This window comes from Brassica rapa, chromosome A02 (assembly GCF_000309985.2).
Source record: "Brassica rapa cultivar Chiifu-401-42 chromosome A02, CAAS_Brap_v3.01, whole genome shotgun sequence".
Taxonomy (NCBI): domain Eukaryota; kingdom Viridiplantae; phylum Streptophyta; class Magnoliopsida; order Brassicales; family Brassicaceae; genus Brassica; species Brassica rapa.
Window position 1 is genome coordinate 30,639,073 of NC_024796.2, and position 23,732 is coordinate 30,662,804.

At 36.5% G+C, this 23,732-nt stretch overlaps 6 protein-coding genes and 1 pseudogene across 6 annotated transcripts; 4 read left to right on the plus strand and 3 right to left on the minus strand.

Annotated features, from left to right (window-relative positions):
• Positions 1–271: 271 nt before the first annotated feature.
• Positions 272–2,399, minus strand: LOC103855228 (peroxidase 71). Its single transcript, XM_009132192.3, has 3 exons — positions 1,652–2,399; positions 1,388–1,550; positions 272–794 (listed from the first exon to the last, which is right to left on the minus strand). Exons 1-3 carry the CDS (start codon positions 2,042–2,044, stop codon positions 391–393), a joined length of 960 nt encoding a protein of 319 aa, XP_009130440.1. The 5' UTR covers positions 2,045–2,399; the 3' UTR covers positions 272–390.
• A 3,308-nt stretch (positions 2,400–5,707) lies between these two features.
• On the minus strand, positions 5,708–7,705 carry LOC103855229. Its single transcript, XM_009132193.3, has 7 exons — positions 7,572–7,705; positions 6,554–6,658; positions 6,402–6,464; positions 6,280–6,327; positions 6,161–6,214; positions 6,020–6,074; positions 5,708–5,934 (listed from the first exon to the last, which is right to left on the minus strand). The coding sequence occupies exons 2-7, from the start codon at positions 6,617–6,619 to the stop codon at positions 5,906–5,908; spliced, it is 315 nt and encodes a 104-aa protein (XP_009130441.1). The 5' UTR covers positions 6,620–6,658; positions 7,572–7,705; the 3' UTR covers positions 5,708–5,905.
• A 922-nt stretch (positions 7,706–8,627) lies between these two features.
• LOC103855230 lies at positions 8,628–10,363 on the plus strand. Its single transcript, XM_009132194.3, has 2 exons — positions 8,628–9,497; positions 9,837–10,363. Exons 1-2 carry the CDS (start codon positions 8,738–8,740, stop codon positions 10,184–10,186), a joined length of 1,110 nt encoding a protein of 369 aa, XP_009130442.1. The 5' UTR covers positions 8,628–8,737; the 3' UTR covers positions 10,187–10,363.
• Positions 10,187–13,877, minus strand: LOC103855370 (annotated as a pseudogene).
• Positions 13,878–14,167: 290 nt separating this feature from the next.
• On the plus strand, positions 14,168–16,583 carry LOC103855231 (metacaspase-3). Its single transcript, XM_009132195.2, has 4 exons — positions 14,168–14,887; positions 15,328–15,776; positions 16,064–16,225; positions 16,301–16,583. Exons 1-4 carry the CDS (start codon positions 14,395–14,397, stop codon positions 16,358–16,360), a joined length of 1,164 nt encoding a protein of 387 aa, XP_009130443.2. The 5' UTR covers positions 14,168–14,394; the 3' UTR covers positions 16,361–16,583.
• Positions 16,584–16,877: 294 nt separating this feature from the next.
• On the plus strand, positions 16,878–21,538 carry LOC103855232 (glutathione S-transferase T2-like). Its single transcript, XM_009132196.3, has 5 exons — positions 16,878–19,471; positions 19,568–19,648; positions 19,783–19,814; positions 20,290–21,117; positions 21,209–21,538. The coding sequence occupies exons 2-4, from the start codon at positions 19,575–19,577 to the stop codon at positions 21,114–21,116; spliced, it is 933 nt and encodes a 310-aa protein (XP_009130444.2). The 5' UTR covers positions 16,878–19,471; positions 19,568–19,574; the 3' UTR covers position 21,117; positions 21,209–21,538.
• An 8-nt stretch (positions 21,539–21,546) lies between these two features.
• LOC117131909 (putative nuclease HARBI1) lies at positions 21,547–23,369 on the plus strand. Its single transcript, XM_033285006.1, has one exon. The coding sequence runs from the start codon at positions 21,895–21,897 to the stop codon at positions 23,227–23,229; it is 1,335 nt and encodes a 444-aa protein (XP_033140897.1). The 5' UTR covers positions 21,547–21,894; the 3' UTR covers positions 23,230–23,369.
• The last annotated feature ends 363 nt before the right edge of the window (positions 23,370–23,732 follow it).

Below are 23,732 nucleotides of genomic sequence, written 5' to 3' on the forward strand. Positions count from 1 at the left end.
TTAATATATAAGATGTAATCAAAAGAGACGCAATCTATTGAAGTAAGTTTCATAAGCTTAGCGAAGTTTGAAAAAGAGGTCCATGAACATTACCATCGGAAGTCTACTCGTTGTTAACATAAATTATAAAATATAAGAAGATAAAATAGATTCAAACTCATTCTATTATTCTTTTCTCTAAAAGACATTTTAATAATATTACCAAGTAAAAACAAAAGAAATCGAATGCGGACATCTTATAGTGCCCACTTTTTCATCAATCCACTTTAGGTTTAATTATGTCGTTTTCTATTAATTTATTTATTATGAAACCAGCCACACTCGAAACAAGTACTTATCCAGCTATGAACTTTTATCATAAGATTCATACCACTGAGTTTAATCGTTTAATTAATTAATTGCGGAGCAAACCCTACGAATTTCACCGTTAGCCCCGGTAAGCACACCAATATTACTCATCCTGACCATAGCCCTAGCAAACTCAGCGTTGAATGTGCTTCTTGGACTCATCAACTGTTGCACAATGGGTCTAGTTGCTGGATCGGACCAGAGGACTTGATCGGATTGGAGGACTCCACGGCCACGGCTTAGGTTGTTGTAGTATGAGGTGTCGAAAGTGGTACCACTTCCAGTGTCGAGATCAACACGTACCGATGCATCGCCGTTTTGGGGACATTGTGTCTGAAGCTGCGCCAACAATGTCGGGTCAATGGTTGTATCCGCTGGGCCTGTAGTACTGTTGTATAGCCTGTTCCTGAATGCACCGCAACCTGCTTGTCCTATCGTGTGTCCTCCTGTTAATAACATGATGTAACTTATTTAGTATATTTTGTTAATAAAAGCTGCGAATTAAAAAAAAAGGTTTGCGAATTTATTTTTTCCTATATTTTCCGATTAAGGTTTCATTATTTATATTTTCAGAGAAAATTGGTTTAAAAGGAGTCGGTTAAAAAGTAGTTTGAAGTATTCAACGAACACTGTTGAACACATGAAAGAGTTTTTTAACATTAAGGATGCAATTGGATTACAAGATTTTGAAATGAAATTGTTTGGAATAATTTATTCCTACAGATTCCAATTTTTTTTTACTATTTGAATGGAACAAAAAACAAATCTTATTCCAATGATCCCTTTTGGAATGTCTGAAAAAAATAGAATGTACTTATAAAACATTCATGATTAAAAAAGCTCATGAATAAGTCGAATGAGTGGAATGTAATTCAATTTTTTTTATTCCATAACTTCTTTTATTCCATTCATCTACGTTCCATTTTTTTTTAATTTCATTCATTCATGATATTCTTTAAATTGGTAACCAGTTACATCTCAAATTATCGAATTAATGGTAATTTATACGTCTTGTATTGCGTAAATGTAAAGTACTAACCGACGAGGACGACGAGTTCGCGTGTACTCAGTCTCACAGCGGAGAACTTCTGTTGTTGAACGGCAACGGAGTCACCGGCCCCAGGGAGATTGTTAGCGTTCGAAGCCAAAGAAACGCGACCATCTCTACGTCCTGTTGGTACTTGCCAACTAATTCCTCTTGTCTACATGCAAATTCACCCATGCACGTAAAAACGTTACTTACACGTTACAAATAAATAAATAAAAAATGCATGCAACGGTACTAAAACTAAGTAAAACTTACGAGGACGACAGAGTCACGAGCGGCTAAAGCTAAAATATCAGCACAAGAGACGACTCCAGGGCACGCAGCTTCGAGCTGTGTTTTGGCGTTTTCAATGACGTCAAATCCACGGAGGTTGACGTTCGAACGGGCTGTTTGCTCGGTGTTAGCTCCCGAGATAAGGATCGAACCATCACAGCCTAGGACGAAGCAGTCGTGGAAATGCATTCTTAGTATCCCGGGTGCGATTCTCGGGTTAGAGTTGAATCCAGCTGTCACGGCGTTTCGGACAATGGTTTCGGCGGTAGGACAAGTGGTCGAGTAAAACCCAACCCTCGTGGCTTGTCCATGGACCGAGATGACTACATAGCTGAGGAAGGTAACCAATAAGCATACTGATCTAACCAAACCCATCTTGAATATTTTATTTTTTTTAGGGTTTTAGAAGATCTAAGTGTGTTTTTTAGTTGTAGTGAGTTGAGTTAGTATTAGAATATAGTACTATTTATAGAGGGAGAATGGCGTGTGAGTCAACTAAGCCGGCTATAGTCTTTGTATGGATTAAATGAAACGACGTGTTTTTGAGAGATTCAGTCTCCGAAAGCGCGTGTTGTATTGGTCAGTGCAATGTGAGCTGGTCGGGTCGTTGACTTTAAATGCATTCGGTTATGGATTTGTTCTTTTGATCATCGTTAACTTGATTGATTGAATATGTAGTGATAGGAATACTGTTTACGTAGGAGTATTTTGTTTTGTAACATCGTGTAGGAGTTTTGTTTTGTTAAGGTCTACTTATTTTTAGAAAATAAATATGTAATTAGAGATGAGAGCAAGTTGTTTGGATTATAAGTATACATCCATTTCTAGAACGCAGATTTAAATTAGAGGATTGGAACCCTATATTTCTTAGCAAAATGAACCAGTCTGCCAAGTGGAGTCCAATACGAAAATATCCAAAGGGTTTCCATTTTCATTGAAACAATAAATAATGTGAGACCTTTTCGTTAAAAGACATAATAACTTAAGTTATGTGAGACCTTTTCGTTAAAAGACATAATAACTTAAGTTATGTGAGACCTTTGTGTAACGTAAGACTTTCATATTGGTTATGTATTGTAGAACTTGTAGGTTTTGGAAATACACAATTTAGGTTATACTATATGTTTTAGCTAGTTATTAATATTTGTTCTTCACGTTGATTTTATTAGTTTTGAAATTAAGAAAGAATTGTTTTAGGAAGATGAAAATTTTAGATTATGTATAGTATACTGACCTTATATAACCAAATAAAGAAACAAAGATCGGGATCATGACCATGATGTTTCAAACTATTATTGTTTTACGTTTGTATTTACATACTAATTAAGCTCATTACGATTATCATCTAAAATGTTGAACATGCAAACTTCAATATGTAAAATACAAAATGCAACTTGTGTATCTTTCCCGAGCAATCTGTGGGCATAAAGTTTTACCAATACATGTGATAATGTTTCGAGAAGCTGACTTTTGAGCAAAATCATCAGTAAGATAAGTCGATAACCGACTGAAGAATCTGGCAATTAGTGAGACAGGTTTGGAAGTATCTTCCGGTTAAACTATCTCCGACTTCCATATCCAACAAATTATCTTCCTTATCTTCCGGAATCTATATCTTTCGTTGATCTCATGCGTTTGAAGTTTCAATGAACACAGACGATCGTGTATTAATATATTTTGAAATTACTAGTAATATTTTTCTAGGTGGGTTACATTGGTTAGTAACATATTTTGATCGAAGAGAAGTTTGACTTTATTTTGTGCGCGGGGTAAATGTTGCAGGCTTTCATTCAGCCAATCTATCAAGAAAACTGACTTTCGTTTTTGAGAAAAGAAGAAGATATTGGTTCAATATGCGTCATGTTCCATGCATGTTAGTTCTATTGTAAATGATGTATTGTATACACTTCTTTTGTTAAAAGTTTCGCATATAAGCAAAATATAACAAAAAAATTAAAATAACTGAAATTACTTGCTTTAAGAAAAAAAGAGGAAGAGAAAGATTAGAGATCTAGATATAGAGGAGTGAGCTAGTGTGGGCAAATCAAATTTAGTGGGCACGGCAGAATATTATACCCCAAGATTAATCAAAAAGAGATCCAACAGAAATTTTCAGTTTAATTAGTTTGAAATTTTGTTGGGAAATTTTTTTTTAGAGCAAAAAAATGATAACTATGTCCCTTTAGACTAATCTCATATATTTTATGTCTCATTAGGTTAATTATTTTCAAAATGACAATAATACCCTTAAAATTGTAATTTTTAAATATAATAAATAATGAATTCATTTTTTTGTTTTTTTTTCAATAGTTTTTTTTTTTAAATATGAAAGTGAATATTCCCAAATATTTTGTTTCCATATTTTTAGGAACTGATTTCTTATCCGTTGAATACAACTAATCTGTAAAAATCGGTTTCTACAGGTTTTTAGAATTATAGTAATGTGTAGATTTTTATTTCTACATGTTTTAGATTTATAGTAAATCTGTAGAAGTCGGTTTCTACGTGTTTTAGACTTATAATAATGTGTAGATTTTGATTTCTAAAGATCTTAGATCGGTAGGTTAAGCGTGGAATGTGTATTCTAAATATTTTTAGAATATTCTTATTTACGTAGATCACATATTCTAAACATTGTAGATTCAATGAAAAAAGTGGATTTTGTTTTCTACTTCGTAGAATGTCATTTCTACTTTGTTTAGAACATAATCTGAAATTTATGACTTAAACTTTTTTTAGAACTGAAAAAAATACCACTAAGTTCATATAGGTATTTTATCAATAGTTATCATTTTTCCAAAAAAAATTGTTTGTAAAACTATTTATTAAATTTATTTTCAAAAATATTAAAGGGTATTATAGACAAAACTTGCACAAAATAGATATTAGTTTAAAAAGACATAGTTATCATTTTTTTGCTCTAAAAAAACAATTTTCCCAATTTTGTTTTAAATTGTTCTAATTAAAACTAATTTAACAAAGAAAAATACATATTTATATATTTGAACATGGTTCAACTTTCCAGTGGATTTGTACTTTGAGATGTACTCGATCACGCTCCAGCTGATCAGTGTCATGTCAAAAGACGTCGGGAAGTTGGATTTGATCATAACGTCTCCCCCATTGAAATATCCTCCTAAGATTGAAGTTAAGATTCGCTGGCCAAATCCCATCTTGCATACAATATTATATTTGTCCTAAACTAGTGATTTGTTTATGGTAAATGTAATTTTGTTTCATAAGGTTATATTTGTCTTAAGTGCACGATAAGGTGGTCATTACAATAAATAATAATTAATTGACCGATTTTACATTTGATTACGAAGGTGGTCATTTGGTTATATATATTTATATAGTTTTTTTTGGATTACAATTTGTATTATCTATTAAACATTCGGACACAATTAAGTGGAGAGTCAACAAAATTCTACAAATACAAGACAATAAATTATATAAGTAGATGTAGAAAGAACTCTAAGATGATAACTAATTGGAGCAAGATTCGAATGTGTCAAAACAAGATTTACAGTAACGCCAAAAAACTTGAAAATTAGTCACTTGGAAATGTGACGTTAACATAATTGAACATCGTCAGAAACGGAATTAGTTGCATCTTCAGACCTCAAACGGACCATTATGCAATATAGCAAATCGGTTATGGAAATGGGTAAACTCTTCAAAATTAGATCAGGAGGGAAAACGCTTATAACTCTGTTTTAACTCAACTCACAAAGTAAAATATTTCATAAGTTCAACTCATTTATAAAGTATAATTCAATATGATAAAAGTCAAAAGTATCGTTATCTTAGTAGAGTTTTCATGATTAGTTGAGAGAGAGGTAATACTACCACATTTTTCTCCGTTTTACACGGAGAAGAAGTCTACTACATCGCCTTCTGGCTCCACTGTCATTACACCATTTTGACTAAAACGACAATCTTTTCAATTAGGAGTGCAATTAACTTATAAACCATGTGAATACTACCCTGTCCGATGAAAGTTTAGCTACATCTATCAGTCTATCAGATAGATGCCTAGGTCTTCCAAATATACTTTTTATTAAGGTATAATAATGTCTGGAACTTGGAGACGCTATGCGATGAAGTTAAGATATAATGAAAACAATATATGTTGTTTCAAATGGACAGACAATATCCGATTATAACAAAGTTCTGACACAAGAGTTTTTCCATATCTTTTCCTCCCTCTCTCTACTTCTCGTTGTTGCCGGGAAGTCATTCGCCCTGAGCAGCTCCTCCTCCATCTGTAATAGTAATAATAGAGTAACCAGATGGATCAACAAGTCATTAAATCGCTTTGAATATGATAAGAGGAAGAAATGAAATTACCTTCACCGGATGGAGCACATGGAGACTTCCTGTAACGTGTCTGCTGCTGCGTTGGCTGCAGAAGTGGGGACAAGATCTAAGATTAGAAACAACCCTCAGAAAGGAAAAGAACAGCTGAAACGTGTGTTCAAGCTCACTTACCTGTAACTTGGGACGAAGAGCTTCAAGAGGTCCCTTTGGTTTGGCAACACCTTGCTGTTTTACAAGACAATAATCATTAACACATTATAGAGAGAGATTATCTTTGATCAAAGTTATACCTTTCCAAGAGCCCAATCAGCTGAGTCAAAGTAAGCTCGCTCATGATCCTGATATAAAACAAAACACCTTAGAGAAACACACAAAACAATCTCTTTAAAAGTATAGATAAATTAAAACCTACCTTGGAAATGAGAGGTGGTTTCTTTGGCATGAGCCCTCCATACTTGCTCTTTACAGCAGCCTCCTACCACACAAATGCAAATCAAAGAAAGAGTTAGATCACCCGGCGTTTGAACATTATCTAGTAGTGAGTGAGAGAGTATAGACACAAACCTCCTGCTGTGGTGATGGCATTGACTTTTCTGCTTCATTAGCTTTCAAATCCTCTACGCTAGACATTATGATCTCTTAACAACACCACCAAAACCCCAGAAAATGCTGCAACAATGTATAATAACACACAATGATTACTTTAAAAGCAAAAGGAAGATAATTTTTGTATCAATGCTTCCTAGTTTGATACTAGGGCTTTGAATGGTGACTAAGGCCACGAAGACGAACATTAACTTCTTTACCATTCCTATAAATTTACACCATTTGTAACGAATATTTTTTTCCTTTCCATTCATTCTCATTCCTCTAAAGAGAATAATAGAACAAACATTATTCCTCACCAAACTTGGGAAGAAACAACAATCATTCCTATTATTTTATTCTTTTACATTTTTTTTCCTATTCGTTCTCAGTGTTCCTATTTTGGTTACCAGTTTGGTCCGACGTAAATGATCTGTTCTGAAAAGTGTATAGTTAATGCTCAACAACACTCAATATTCAAGAAATCGCTAGACGGTAACAAGGAGGATTACTGATTAGGTGGCTCCTAGACCGATTTTTCGATTTTTTTTAAAAATCATTCCGTTTATGTCTGATTTGCTGCCGCCTATACCGTTTTTTAGAACACTGACAACGCTAATGAGAGTAACTATGAACAACCTGTATAAACTATATATGATTGAGTTTCTTAATCAAAGCATCATCCACATTCTCCAGGGATCAGAAGAAGCTTAAGAGTTTGATGGATTCTCAATTCTCCAGATTGGAATCAAAATCAACCATGTGATAGTGAGTCAGATCTCCACAATGCTCAAAGAGTTTCAACTAATCGGAGCTAATTCGATCAGATCACCAAGAGAATCAGATACAATCAACCCCGATCGAAAAATAAAATTTCGAATCAGAGAGAGCTAACACCAAAACAATTCCCCTAACGATAACTACTCAGATTCGATGTTAGAGATTATTATCTGATAATCTCAAACGAATTAAACGAAATGGAGAAGCGAAGGCTAACCAGGAGGAAGGATTCGTGATGGCTCTTGGGGGCGTTTCTTTCTTCTTCTTCTTTGTTGTCAAAGAGATCTTTAGAAATTGAAATGTAAAGAGATGATCGAAGAGAGGAATAACGATACGGGGAGATAAGGGTAACTTGGTAATTACAATCAAACAGACCGGGCCGCTTTCAAATGGCCCAGTTCAATTCGATTTCTCAACTATGGCCCAAATCAATTATATTTAAGAAAATTTCAATTGAACTGGAAAAAAATGTGTTCCATATTTTCTTAGTGCAGAGGAAGGAAAAGGAAAAGGAAAAGGAAAAGGAAAAAGAAAAATAAACATCTTATAATACATATATTTATATATAATCAGTTTCAAGTTAACATATATATTAATAAAATTTGTGAAAGTTGATTTGTATGATTAAAATGAAATGAAATTACCTAATTTTTTTTAAAAAATAAGAAACTATATATAACTTGAAGCAACTTAGAATTCCAATCATAGTTTTCTATTTGATGTGACGCGAATAATAAGCATGTAAGCTCAACAAAGAATATAATGATAAAATATTATAGAAATCTAATAAAATGGAATATTATTTGGGTGAATCCGATTCTGATAAAAAAATTCCTGGAGAGATAAGCCAGCGAACAACATACATGTTCCTAGAATCAAAGAAATGAAAATTATATGTGGCCACCATATCTTTCATGAAATTCTATTTGTAATTAATAAATTTTTATTATGTAAAAAATAAGCATCAATTTGTAATTAAAAAGTTTGTTTTATGTAAAAAAATAAAGCAAGATAAGGCCCAAATACAAATACGATCCAATCGGTTATCGACAGAGAATTACAGTCCACGGGGAAGTTCACCGTCATTATATACACGGAGCGCATGCATGTATGTAAAACTAAACTACGACTTGAACAGAAACAAAAAAAAAACTAACAAAGAAAAAAAACTAAAAGCGCGTTTATATAAATGGAAGAGAATTTGTACTCCCTACACACAACATATATCCTATTTGCACTCCATACTCTATTTCCCCCCAATTTTTTTCCCAATAGTTAAATTAATTAAATAAATGAAAACGGAAACTCAAATATAAGACAGCTGTTCGGTCATATATAACCATCGAAATAAAAGTTTTGTAACCACACAAAAAAAATAGAAGAATGGAAAAGCTGTCGTCATCCGCCGTAGTTCCTCAGCTTCTCCGCAACGTAATCATCGCCGTCTTAGTTTTCGCCGACGAATCTCTCCTCCAAATCTCCGCAAACTCCAAGCTCCTCGAGAAGCTCCGCCTGTTCCTCGTCGCATGCTTCCTCTTCTTCCTACGCTCGATTCCTTCCGTCGTCTCCTTCGCAAACACCAATCCGACGAGAGGCTACACCTTCCCGGAGAAGAAGAAGAAGCTCGAGATCGGAGACTGCGCGTCGGAATCTGGAATCGGTAGAGCGATATGGCAGCTGCTGTCGGCGATGAACGACATCCCGGTGAATTCTAGAAAGTACGAAGTCGTTAGGTCCTTGGCGGAGAGACTAATCGACGAGAATCACGGACAGAACTCGTTGGCTTTGTTTGACTTGAACCGCAGGGTTTTAAACGCGTCGTTTCGTAGAACTCTAGGCCGGTTAGAGGCGGCGGTTGAGAAGAACCGGAGCGGACCGGTACGAAGTGGGTTAAACCGGGTGGTGAGAGCTGCGGTTAGAGCGGTTGGAGATGGGTTTAATAGTTGGGGTGGGGAGGAGACGGTGGATCAGTCGGCGGAAACGGCGGAGAAGCTGGCGGCGGAGCTGCTTTGGTTGGCGGAGAAGATGTCGGTTTATGGATTCGTTGATGAAGCGGTTGAGAGATGGGCTTCGGCTTCGAACTTGGCTTGGCTTGCGCTTTGGTCTGAACCGAGACTTCAATGTTCTATGGTCCAAATTTCAGGTAATTATTATTACTGTCTTTTTTTTTAGATTTGCTGTCTGAAATCCCAAGTCGTTAATTATTCAGTTTTCGTAATATTAAAAAAAATCGTAAATATGGTAAAAAGAATAATATCTTACCCATTTCAGAAAATAAAAATACTAAGAAACAAGATGATACTCTTTTTAATTCGGAATATTCTTTTTTTGGGGTAATATATTTGACTTTCCAGAAATTAATATATTGATCACATTACATTGTATCGTACTTTAACGGTCGAAGTAGGGGCCCACAAAACGCTAACTTGTTCTGATGGTTTGGATCATTGACTTTTCTTTTATGGGTGTTATCTATGTGAAGCCTTGCTGTTTAAGGAAGCCGCAGGAGGAGAAGAGAAATGGGGAGAGATAAAGAAGAAGATGCTTACTTCGTGGCTTCCTTTGCTGTGTCGTGCCAGCAACGGAGCGGATAAACCGGTTTTGAGAAGTGCGGAAAGAGCCGAGCTAGAGAAAGTGTTGGAGAAGATGATATCAGAGCTGGAGGAAGAGGAGCAAGAACAAGTTCTATCACTTTGGCTTCACCATTACACAGCCTGCTCTTCCTCTGACTGGCCTGACCTCAATGGCTCGTATGTTCGTTGGTGTCATTCTTCTCGCCAGCTTTTGCTTTTGGACTGTGAAGATTCACAAACCAAAAGCCTAACTAATTAGATTTATCATGTGTAGTTTGCTCAAGATTTCAATACCACTTGTTGTTCGTAGATAAGGAAAACGTATGATACTTTTATGTGCATTGGAAATAGACTACATAGTTTTATTATGCTCAAGCAAACTTTAGTAAGGAGCAATATCCAAATAAATAAAAACATGCACCACAACCATTCTTTTATATGATTCAGCTAGTGTTCTCGACTTTGTTTCACTCCATTTTCCTCTTTTCCAAGTGAATTATATGGGGACATGACTGCATTAGTTTTTTTAAAGTATTTGTGTAGTTTCATCAATCTGTTAAAAAGATTTATAAACTGCATAGCTTAGGAAAATCTTGCATATTAGATATGTGTAAAGTTGATAAAGCATCTACAGGAAAACAACTAGTCACGTGTTGATAAAGCATCTACTTGTATAGCAAAACAGAGAATCCGTTTCTCTATTTTATTGAATCACTCTGTTTGAGAGTTTCCATTCCCTACGTACTGGGGATTATTATTACTTGGTTGCATGAGTTAGACCAAGTCACATGTCGTTGATTTCTATTAGTATTCACTTGACTTGAAAATCCAAAAATCAAACAAAACACAGAGGGAAGCATATGATTTTTCTTAACGATAAATGAATTGGTTTTGAATATTCACGAGTATTCAGCTATTTTAAGAATAGTCTCTAACAAAATTTAGGCAACTTACTTACGGATCAACTGCCCTTGGATACAAGCATGTAATAGTCACCATCAAGAGTATTATCAGAGTATTCAAAATACTAAAGTATGTCATACTAAATTCACTATTTATTTCTAGAAACATATCTATCATAACACAATCATTATTAAACGAAAGTCATATTAAAAATACATCGTGTGGAACTGCTTAGAACTTAGATAAGAACATCAGTTATATGGAAAGAACGTAAAACATTATTCTTAGCGAAAATGAAAGTAAAACATACAAAACGAAACAAGATTCTTTTTTTAACTATTTTTTATTTAGCAAAAGAATTTACATTTTCATATTATTCAAAGGAAAGATTTATACATTACAAAAAGCACCAACCTTCTGTTTCTTCCATCTAATGGCAGCTTCGAGAATCTTGAGGTTAGAAGCCTCCAACTCTTCAGGGAAGAGATAATCAGTGTACTCAACATACTCTACCGAACCGTCTTCTCCAGTTATTGCCTTTCTCTTCTTGAGCTTCTTAGGGAGCTTTGACTTTACAATGCTAACATCCCCGAGCATACCAAAACTCATCTCCATATTTAGCCACTCCTCTAACAACGTTGATCTTTCTTCCTTCATCTCCGGTATAACTTCTTTGTAATACACGTAGGCTCGGTCAAAAACCGCTCTAGTGCGTCTGATGCACTCTTGTTTGCGTTCAATACCATCTTCTTCCTCATCTTCATCTTGTTCACCAGCTTCAAACTTTGCAAAACTAACCCACACCTTGTAGTGCTTCGTACGTTCCAAGAGTCGCTCATACAAAGCACGCGTCCTCTCTACATCCCCTTGTGACATCTCAAAGTCAATGTAACCTTTCCATAACACCTCAGGCAAGTCAAGTGTAGTCTGAGATACCGCAAGCTCGAATATACCTCTTGCTCTTTCCGTTTCCTCGAGTGAAATCTCAAACTCAGCATACTTGCACCACACGTAGCAATTATCAGGAGACCATTCGAGATACTTCTCGTATAGTCTCCGACATCTATCAATCTCTCCCAACTCAAGTTCTATCTCGATATACTTCTTGAAGATCTTGTCCTTGTTTGTAGCTTTCCCAATCCCGTTCCCTAGAATCTTCCGACAACCCTTGAGATTCAACTGCCTGATCTCAAACTGTGCAGCCAACAGCCATATTTTTGCGAAAGAAAACCTTGCGTGTGGGACAAGCTTCAGACATTCTCTGTATACTTGTCTCGCACGATCCACATCCTCAGCTTCAATCTCTTCATACAACGCATAGTTAATCCACAGATAAATGTATCTTCTCCAGTAACATTTCTCATTAGCCGGTGGAACGTTAGCAACAGCCCTCTCGTAAACTTCTCTGACCCTTTCCTTGTCTCCCACGGAAGAAGCCACCTCTTCCTCTAACCTAACGTAATCAAACCACGCATCATAGTTCAGAGGGCTCTTCCTCACTTGCTCCTCGTACTCAAACCTTCTCCTCCCGACAATGACGTCATCGATCCCTTCCTTGTCCCCGTGCTGTTTCTCAAACGCTACAAACTTTTTGTACAGCTCCTCTCCTCTTCCGACACGATCGAGACCAAACTTGTAGATAACCCTAGCTCGTTCAACTTCGTTGCAACGCTCTTCAAACTCAGCAAAGGCTACAAAGAGCTCTTCATCGTCTCCAAGATTATTCACGGCGCGTTCGTACACGTCCCTCGCACGTGCGACTTCACCTCCCTTAACCTCAAACTTTGCGTATTGAATGTAAGAAGAAGGTTTGGGGTGGCAAAGAACAAACCTCTCGTAGACATCTCTCGCACGTGCGGTTTCTTGATAACGAAGCTCGAAGAGTCGAAGTTGATGAACGAGAGCCAGCCTTGTTGATCAGGTAACCACTTCATCCACCGCTCGAATATCTCTCTAGCTCCGGTGATGTTCCCAAGCATCTCCTCCATGTGTATGTACTTGTACCAAAGCTGGTCCACGCGCGGGAGAAGCGCGACGGCTCGGTCCCAAACGTTTCTAGCTGAGTTGACAAACATGTTCCTCATCTCAAACTCTGCGTACTTGACCCAAACCGCATGGTTACGATAATCTGCTTGCAAGGCACGTTCCCACACGCTTCTAGCACGTGCGTAATCTTTTTGAGACTCTTCCCAACGCGCGTAGTTTAACCATACTTGTGTAGATGGTCCTGGGCGGCGGATACGGTCCTCAAAGTCCTTACGAAGGCGGAGTCTGTAGTCGGAAAGCTCTGTTGGATCGGTGATGTTCTGATGAGGTGGCAGGATCTGAGACTCTTGTCTCTCTCGAGCTTCTCTTAGGAGCTGCTCGGCGGTGATTTGGAGCGGTGCTGGAGTCTTGTTCTTGACTCGGGTTGGTCTTGGTAGCTTCACTTGTGTGATGTCTTTAGCGAAAGAAGCCATCGTGTTTTGTTTTTCTTTATTCTTCTTTGAAGTTTTCTGATATAAGAAACAAAGAGTGAATGAAGAAGAAAGAGATCGAACTATCTTCTTATATAGACAATCATGTGAATGATTATTTCCATTTATAATTTGATTTTGGTTGAGAAAAAAGGAAAAACGTATTCGCGCGTTGTTTGTTATTTCCTTTTTTTAAATGCTTTTCCCTTTAGAAATTGGAAATAATAATAGCCCGTTGATAAAAGTCATTAAATATATAATCCTACACCCAATAGGGAGTTTAAACTTTTGGGGTCAATTTTGTTATCTTTATGGGTCTCGGCCCATTCAGTATATTTGCTGAAAGCGGAGGGGCTTCACCATTACACAAGTTGCTCTTCCTCTGCTGGCCTAAACCTGACCTCAACTGCTCTTGTGTTCATTGGTGTCATTCTTCTCGCCAGCTTGGCTCTTAAACTGTGAAGATCCACAAACAAAAACCCTAATTAGATATGTGATATGGGGGTTTCTCAAGATTCCAACATCACATGTTGTTGGTAGGAGGTAAAGAAAACACATTATAATTTGTGTGCACTGAAAATAGTCTATATAGTTTATTATGATCAAGCTAAACCAAAAATATATATATGCAACACCAACCATTCTATTCAAATGATTCAGCTAGTGTTCTTGACTTGACTTTGTTGCAATCCCTTTTCTACTTTCGAAAAGAATATATATGGGGACATGTCGTACATTTAGATGACTTTGGTATATTATGCGTGTAGATTAATCAATTTTCAAAAAGAAAAAGTGAAAATAGAATCAACTTGCAAGCAAATTCACAAGGAAGCGATATTGATTGTATATATGTGATAGAGATCAGTCCGATAATTTTTTTCTTTGAGAGAATCATATTCCGTTTGATTTTTTCCAAACATTGTTTCCGAATTTATTCACGTAACATGTGGTAGCGTAATTGAATATATAATTACGTGGACGAATACACGTTCCACATTTCTTATTTTCAATGCGAATATATACAACAACGTTGTAATCTTTCTATAAAACCTCATCACTTGAGTGCATTTGATGTAATAAATTAAACACAAAAACAAAACCTCAACTCATGTCTAGCCAGAGAGAAGTACGATGCCGTTGCGGTAGATGGATGTGGGCTCCACCGGGCGCCGGTGCTATCCAATGCTCAACTTGCCATACCGTAACGCAGCTCCACTCGCTCGTTGATGCACTGCGTGGTGCGCACCGCATGATTTATGGGCTTCAACAGCTACGTAGACAATATCAACAACCGCCACAGATGATGATGGCTCAACGTTCACCACCACAGATGATGGTGGCTCAACGGTCACCACCACAGATGATGGTGGCTCAACGGTCACCACCACAGATGATGGTGGCCCAACTGTCACCACCACCACCGCCTAGGTTGCTCGAGGCTCTTCCCTCGCCGTTTGGGAAGAAGAGAGCGGTTCTATGCGGCGTGAACTATAGAGGGAAAAGCTATAGCTTGAAAGGTTGCATTAGTGATGCAAAGTCCATGAGATGTTTCTTGGTTCAGCATATGGGTTTCCCTGTTGAATCTATTCTCATGCTCACAGGTTCGTTTCTTTTTTCACTTTTCTAAAGCCACTTTTATTTCCCTAAAAGTTCATGATGATAAGTCTGAGGACCAACTCAATAACTTCATGGACCCTTAAACAAAAGAAAAAAATTTAGACCCGATATTTGTTTAAATTTATAATAATTTTAATTTTTTTTATAAACAATACTTTTTATAATATTGGTGATGAAAAAAATACATTCACAGAAAATAGTTTTGTGAGGTCTTTTTCATTATTTGTGTATAAAAATATATCTTTATGAAATAGCTAAACTCTCTTAAGTATCAAATAAAATAGTTTTTAGGTTCTTTCATTATATTTTTGAAAAATATCCCTTTTATAAAAAAATTGAACTTTTAACTATTAAGATGCTCATATGGTTGCACCGCTTGTCCCCTATTTAAACGGGCACTGATGAGTGTTTGCTGTTGTTGCAGAAGATGAAGCCTGTCCGCAGAAAATACCAACTAAAAGAAACATGAGAAAGGCGATGAGATGGTTAGTTGAAGGAAACAGAGCAAGAGACTCACTTTTCTTCCACTACTCTGGTCATGGAGCTCAGCAAAAGGACTACGATGGAGATGAAATCGACGGTCAAGATGAAGCCTTGATCCCTTTAGACCATGAGACAGAAGGAAAAATCATCGATGACGAGATTAACGAGATACTCGTGAGGCCATTAGTCCATGGAGCTAAGCTTCACGCTGTGATAGACGCATGTAACAGTGGGACTGTCCTTGATTTACCCTTCGTTTGTAGGATGGAGACCAATGGTTCTTATGACTGGGAGCATCAAGGATTTGGGAGAATTTACAAAGGAACAGATGGTGGAGGAGCCTTCTGTTTCAGTGCTTGTGATGATGATGAAGCCAGTGGTTACACTCCTGTATGTTTTCAAAGACTTCTTCTTTTTTTTCTTTTTTTTTTTTTTGGTCAAACTTTTCAAAGACTTCTAACATCATATCATAATACTAATATATATCTGTATATTATCTTTTTTGAATACCAAGAGATTGGGACCGAATCACGTAACCCCCTAGGTCCAAAACCACTGTACATAATATTAGTTTCATCACAGCGGTCATTCGACAATAGCCAACATGTTTTCCATTTGAGTTAACGACCTGTGGTTCCATCTATATATTGTTAACTAGATCATTGTCCTTGTTGTAGGTGTTCACGGGGAAGAACGCAGGAGCCATGACTTATAGCTTCATAAATGCGGTGAAAACAGCTGGACCAGCACCAACGTATGGTCAGCTGCTTAACCTTATGTGTTCTGCGATACTCGAGGCCCAGTCTCGACTCACCTACACAGACTCCGATGAGTCCTCGGTATGTGATTAAACTTGTATCATTCACAAACTTGCATTGTTGTGAATGACTGAACATTTTTTCCTTTGCTTGCAGGAGCCACTACTAACATCATCAGAGAAATTCAACATATACGCGACAAAGTTTGCGCTCTGAAGGCAAAAATACAAATCCCTTAATCTGCAAATAACTCGGAACGTTGTCCACATTTACACCTACCTTCTATATGTCTGAAGCAAACTTGTGAAAGCTTCGAAAACCTCTTCTTTGTATTATGAAGCTATGATTAGTAATATATAAGGGAATAACTGATTCATTATATTCACTGAATACAAAATGAAGGTGTATAGAGAAGAATCTAATAGTTATGAGCTTCAGTATATTAGGCCCATTATGTGCCAACTTCTCTTTCTTTCTTTTTAATAGACTGGCATATTATTGAACCTCTCGATATCTGTAGACATGAATTAGACGCATGCTAGACAATAGATTGCTTTTTTTAATCGAACTATTGCCTAACTTTTGTAAATTACGTCGCAGAGGATAGGGAAGATTCCAGGAAAGTGGACTCTTAGTCTTGGGGATAACGTATAATACATGCTAATTAAGAATGGTCGTATACTAAGACTAGTACATGTAGTTTGTAAGGGGTTGGTCTAGTGACCAAATCAACACGAAAAACTGGTCGGTCGATCCACGGCAGGATAACCTCTATGTTCGTAACAATATCTGATTGATTATTAAAAAATTAGCATATCTATTATTAAATATATCAACTTGATAACTTTGTTGGTTGTTAATTATTTTCTTCTCCATAGGACTTTATTATGCAGGTATAGACGGATAGACCCATATCGTAATGATACCACGACAATACTGTCACTAAATTTTTATAATATAATAAATATGTTATATTCTTGTTTTTTTTTTCTGTTTGGTTTAAAACTTTAAATCCTTGTCTGCGTAAAACACACCACAGTATAATATATATTCACCATGGTTACGTGCGTTTAGCTAGGTTTGGATTATTTCCGTAATAAGATGCCCGAGAAAATCTTTGGTTTGAATTTTGTTGGTTAAGAGTACGAGAGTTTATCTAAAATTAATACGAGTCGGATGGTCCATGTTTTCTTATATGCTACATTGAATTTCATTTTACAAAAAAAAAACGAAAAATTCATTTTATAATTTGTTTGGTTACTTATAATATCCGCTACATCCAAATAAGCTGAGGCTGTCAGGTGAGTGATATGAAAGACAAAAAATGTTAAGGACTTTTACAATCGTTTGAAATTGTTCATATAAATCCAAATTCAGTTATGAAACTATAATGTTTAATTATTGCTTTGTTATTTTTCGCTATTGAGCATGCCATTAACGTATGAAGCAAGTAAATAATTGATTTCCCCAGTTGGCATACATAACACTTACCATGACTGTTGACCAGAAAAAAACTGACCATGATTTTAGTCCAATAAATTATACTATTAGTCATCTAAATATTATGGTATATTATTATTACTCGATCGACATCATAAACAAAACAAATCCATGTTTTATAATACAAACTATACCTTACTTCTTATTGCATGTCATAAAATTAATACCCTTAATTAATCAAAATATATACTCTTTAATACAAAAAATCATATATAGGTTAGCCATAATGTGTAATTTAATAGGTTTGTGTCGATAAAAGTCAAATACCTAGTTTTAACATCATTAGGACTTCTCCAATAGGTCTCTATATTTCACTCTAAAATAGAGTAACTTTATTATAGAGTTGAATTTGCTCCAATGGTTCATTTTATAATAGAATTACTCTATAATAGAGTGAAATATAAAGCAATTTTGTTTTTTTACTCTAAATATAGAGTAAAAAAGTAAGATTACTATATATTTTACTTTATTATAGAGTGAACTATTAGAGCAAATCTAACTTTATAATAGAGTTAATCTATTTTAGAATGAAATATAGAATAAATTTTAGTATGCCATTGGAGATGATCTTATCTACTTATACTTTGTTATGGTTCGTTCCGTAAACCTTCACTGCTTTTGATGATACTGATCATGTTATACAATTGGATTTTTTTCTATTACGTAAAAGAATAAAAGGAAAATATTAAAAGACACGATTAGCGAAAGTGGGTCGGTCGACCAACAAAACTCCCTCCCCTAAAGTCAAAAGTTAGGAACTAGAGGGGAATGTGCGTTTTTAACACTTGTAAATTTTTTGTAGAATCATGTAAAATAAGCAATAATTATAGATCGAGTCGGCCAACTTTGTTGACTAATTCCCCATATATACGGCATGCATGGTCCCTTATTAAAAACTTAAATCGAATTAGCTTTGCTTACATGCACCAGGTAGACATCAATATTAACAAACTCGTTTTATTTATGATCTAGCAACTAGTGGTCTAGTAGGCTACGTTACGGGTCAAATTATTTTCCAAATTCATGAAAGTTGAACTCCTTAACTTTGTTGTAGATTTGACAATGTAGATCAATTGCAATAAATGAGTGTGTAAGGTATAGGTCACGACATCACGTCCAGAAACAGAGACGCCCTACTGAGAGATGTTTCAGACAAGCTGATATAAAAATAATTAGGACAACATCAATATCTCGGAAAATAGTACACGTACAACACAAGATCGTGTTCGAAAGAATGACGTTGCACGATATGTTCACCGTTTTATTTTTGTGTGTGGCTTTCCGTGCCGACTACTCAATCTCCCATCCGCACGTGAGACTCCTTTGCCTTCTCTTTTACACCTTTTCACTTATTTAAATCTTTTCCTTTTCCATTACTTCTTTGATTAGATTGATTAGATATTTCGTTCTTGTTTGTTTCCATTCTATTAATAGTTTTGTCGTAAGAGCACGTTCAACGCTGTCTCTTAAGTGCGTATAAAACGCTTAAAAACGATTAAAAGAAATAAAAAGAAGACAAAACCCGAAGCCACGTCCCTTAATTAGGGGCGCTATAATACCGTATGTTACGGGCACGTGTCACATAATAATTGGAAAAGGCAATGGTGGAGACGCGTCTTCGTTTCATCTTCGTTCTTTTCTCTGTTTTGGTTTCTCCGTCTCGACGACGAGAAAGGCGATTCATGTGGCTCTCGGTGGCGATACGGCGACATCTCAAACGGTGGGTCTCATCGACGCAGGGAAGCCACGATCTGACCATTGGTGTCTCTCAGACACGCAGATAAACGCTGCCGAGTGTTAATCTTGGTTTTGGTTGTTGATCAAAAGGTAAAAATCTTTTCACTTGATTCTGTTTTAAATTAAGCATGTCTTAATCTTTGTTTTGGTTGTTGATTTGGTTTTTAATTTGTTTCTGTGTTTCAGTCGGTCCATGTCTGGATCAAGACGCACGATCCAGGTTCAAGAGGAAGATAAACGGCGTCTGTTGGTCAGGCTTATGAAACGGTACGCCTTTGTTCATTTGGTTATGTCTTTGAGTCTTCCAATTATCCATGATCCCTTTTGTTCATTCATTTTCTAATTTTTTTTTCTTTCTGTCTTTGAGTCGGGAGATTGATGGATGAAGACGCGTGATCCAGGTCAAAACAAAGGCGTACTCTTGTTGATAGAGGTAAACATTAATCTCGTTCTGTCCAATAGAGTAAAGCATTGTCTTAGGTGATTGTTAGGTAAAGCATTGAAATGAATTGAGGCCTCTGTGGTAAATGCGTTGGTTAGGTTTGCGTTGTGTTTAGGTAATAAATAGGAGGCTTTGTGTAGTTAATAAACATTTATCTTTGCTCTCTCCAAGACGCATGGTGGTTGTGAATTGTGATCAATGCGTTGCTTCCCCTTTCTCCTCATTCTTCTATTAAACGCTTCCCCTTTCTCCTCTTTTGATAGATAGAAATAGTGTAGTGTAATTAATATGTTAGGAATATGTCAACTCGGTTTAATAAATATAGATGGTGGTTGTGAATTGTGATCAATGCGTTGCTTCCCCTTTCTCCTCATTCTTCTATTAAACGCTTCCCCTTTCTCCTCTTTTCTTCACTTCTCAATTCGTTGCTTCTGTTCTTTTATCTTCTCTCTTCTTTGATCAACAGAAATGGATTACAATCCGTTTACGCAGTCATCAAACTTTGTTGGACTACTTACTAGCCAACAAAGTATTTCCTTTGGTTCATCTCAAGTTCCAACTCCAGTCTCTGAGGATGTTGGTGAGCGTCGGGAACGAAAGAAGTGGACGCCCAGTGATGATATTCTGCTGATCAGCTCGTGGCTCAACACGAGCAAAGATCCAATTGTTGGCAACGAGCAAAGGTCAGGCACATTCTGGACGAGAATTGCAGCGTACTATGCCGCTAGTCAGAAGGTTGCTGGCTGCGAAGAGAGAGAGGCTGGTCACTGTAAACAACGCTGGCATAGGATCAACGACTTGGTCTGCAAATTCTGTGGCTCCTACGAAGCTGCTAAAAGAGAGAAGACTAGTGGCTGCAATGAGAATGATGTGCTCAAAAAAGCACATGAAATATTCTACAATAACTATAACAAGAAATTTAATCTCGAGCACGCTTGGAAAGAGCTGAGGAACGACCAGAAGTGGAGTGACCAATCTTCTGCAAAAAACGAGGGAAACTCTAGCAAGAGGAAGGGTGATGATGGTGGAGAAACATCGAACTCCCAAGGTACTGAACCCAAGCGTCCCGCGGGTGTTAAGGCGTCAAAGGCCTCTGGGAAGAAGAATATGGTGGAGGAGAAAGCGCTTAAAGAGTTTGAAAGTATGTGGGCTATTAAACAACAGGACTTGGCCGCCAAGGATAAGTTGTCGAGGATGAGACTACTTGAATCTCTGGTTTCAAAAAAGGAGCCTTTAGCCGAGTATGAAGAAGCCTTAAAGAAGAAGATCATCAGTGACATTATGTTTAATTAGCGTAGGTGTAGTTATGTTTCTTGTTCTTGTTAGAAAATGCTTCTTATTCTTGTTAAGCCTGATTATTGTTCTTGTTTAACTCTCTGTTTCAGGTCAGGACAGTGTGAAAAGATGGAGCAATGGGAGTGGAATAATCACGGAGTCTCTGTGGTCTTGCGGTCTTGGCGTCTTGTGTCACGGAGTGAAAGTGTAGTAGGTCTTGCGGTCTTGGAGTCTTGTGGTCTTGAAGTCTTGTTGTCTTGGAGTCTAGTGGTCTTGGAGTGTTGTAGTACTTGTAGTACTTGTGTCACGGAGTAAAAGTTTCTAGTGGAGTCTAGTAGTCTTGTAGTGTTGTTGTAGTCTTCTACTACTTGTGTCACGTGTCTTGTATCAGACTTTGGTCCCAATCTCTATATATTAAGTCATGTTGCGTTAATGTTTTATTCACAATCTCTCTATCTCACTCTCTCACTTTCGAACCAAGGTTGCAAATATCACAAACCAATCTCATTCTCTGTCTCTTTCTATACCAATCTCACTCTCTGTTTCTCAGCAATCTCATTCTCTCGTTCTCACTAATCACCTTAAACCAAACACATTATCTCGTTCTCACCGATCACCTTAAACCAAACACTATAACCAAAACCTTAAACCAAACACATTCTCTCGTTCTCACCAAAAACCTTAAACCAAACACTATAACTCGTTCTCACCATTCCCATTAAACCAAACACATTCACTGCCAAAAAAAAATTAACCAATTCCTAATCTCTCGTCCTCACCAAACAAAACTCAAAAAATGGCATCTTCTTCTAATAACACATTTGATGGATCAATTGATGATACTTTTGATCAACAATTTGATCAACATTTTGATCAACAATTTGATCAATATTTTGATCAAACGTTTGAAAATTTTCCCACCAATCATGGTAATCAAGAAAGCGAGAAAAAAAAGAAGAAAAAAAGAATTTATATCGAAAGGAATCGTGAAGAAGGTGATAGACGTTTGTGGGATGATTATTTCAGCGAAACCCCAACATATCCTCATAATCTATTCCGACGACGCTTTCGAATGAACAAGGGATTGTTCATGCGTATCGTTAATCGACTCTCCAATGAAGTTGAATTCTTTCAACAAAAGAGAGATGCTCTCGGCAGGCTTAGTCTCTCTCCACTTCAAAAGAGTACAGCAGCCATTCGTGTTTTGGCATATGGTAATGCGGCTGATGGGGTCGACGAATACCTCCGTCTCGGTGCATCTACTACTCTCTCATGTTTGGAAAATTTTGTGGACGGAATAATTTCTTTATTCAGCGAAGAGTACCTAAGAAGACCAACACCTGCCGATCTTCAACGTCTACTTGATATTGGTGAGTACCGTGGCTTTCCCGGGATGATAGGAAGCATTGATTGTATGCATTGGGAATGGAAGAATTGTCCCACCGCTTGGAAAGGGCAATATTCTCGGGGTTCGGGCAAACCAACAATTGTTTTAGAGGCGGTTGCTTCATATGATCTCTGGATATGGCATGCGTTTTTCGGACCGCCAGGTACGTTAAATGATATCAATGTTCTTGATCGCTCACCTGTTTTTGATGACGTAATCCAAGGTCAAGCTCCGCAAGTGACATACTATGTCAATGGAAGAGAGTATCGTATGGGTTACTATCTCACCGATGGTATTTATCCGAAATGGTCAACATTTATCCAATCAATTCCATTACCACAAAGTCCGCAAGCAGTTTTATTTGCTCAACAACAAGAAGCTGCCCGAAAAGATGTCGAGCGTGCTTTTGGAGTCCTGCAAGCTCGCTTTGCCATTGTTAAAAATCCAGCACTTTTTTGGGATAAAGCTAAAATTGGAAAGATTATGAGAGCTTGTATCATACTCCATAATATGATAGTAGAGGATGAAAGAGATGGATACTCTCTATTTAACGTTACAGAGTTCCAAGAAGCAGAAGATAACGGGAGTTCACATGTCGATCTTTCGTATTCTACAAATATGCCATCAAATATCAGCAATATGATGGATGCTCGAAGAAGAATTCGTGATAGACAATTGCATCAACAATTGAAAGATGATTTGGTTGAACATATATGGCAAAAATTCGGACAAAGCAACAACTAAGCTGTGATGCTTCTCTCAAATTATCCCACTTTATTTGAATAATGTTTGTTTCATGTTTTATTTACAAATCAATGTTTAAAATGTTATCTTTTAATATGTTTTGTTTAATTTTTTTTTTTTATAAATATTAATTTTTAATTTCTAAGAATCTTTATTTAAGAGACTAGCATTGGAACACATTAAATGCTGTCGTCTCTTAACCAGATCTCTTAGTACACAATCCTACTATATAAAAGGGACTAAATTCAAGGCTTTTGGGACTATCCACCTCAGCCAAAATATTCTCATCCAAAAAAAATTAGAAATAAATGTCATTTAAATTTAGAAGATAATTAACTAACATATGACTTTTGATATTTCTAGAAATTTCAAATTTGTAATTGCTAATTTATTAATATAATCATATATCTATATTGAATTATGTTCTATTTTAATCATTAGACTTCAAGAGTAAATAAATTATTAATTTATAATATATATAGTTTATAACTTTATATTGTAGT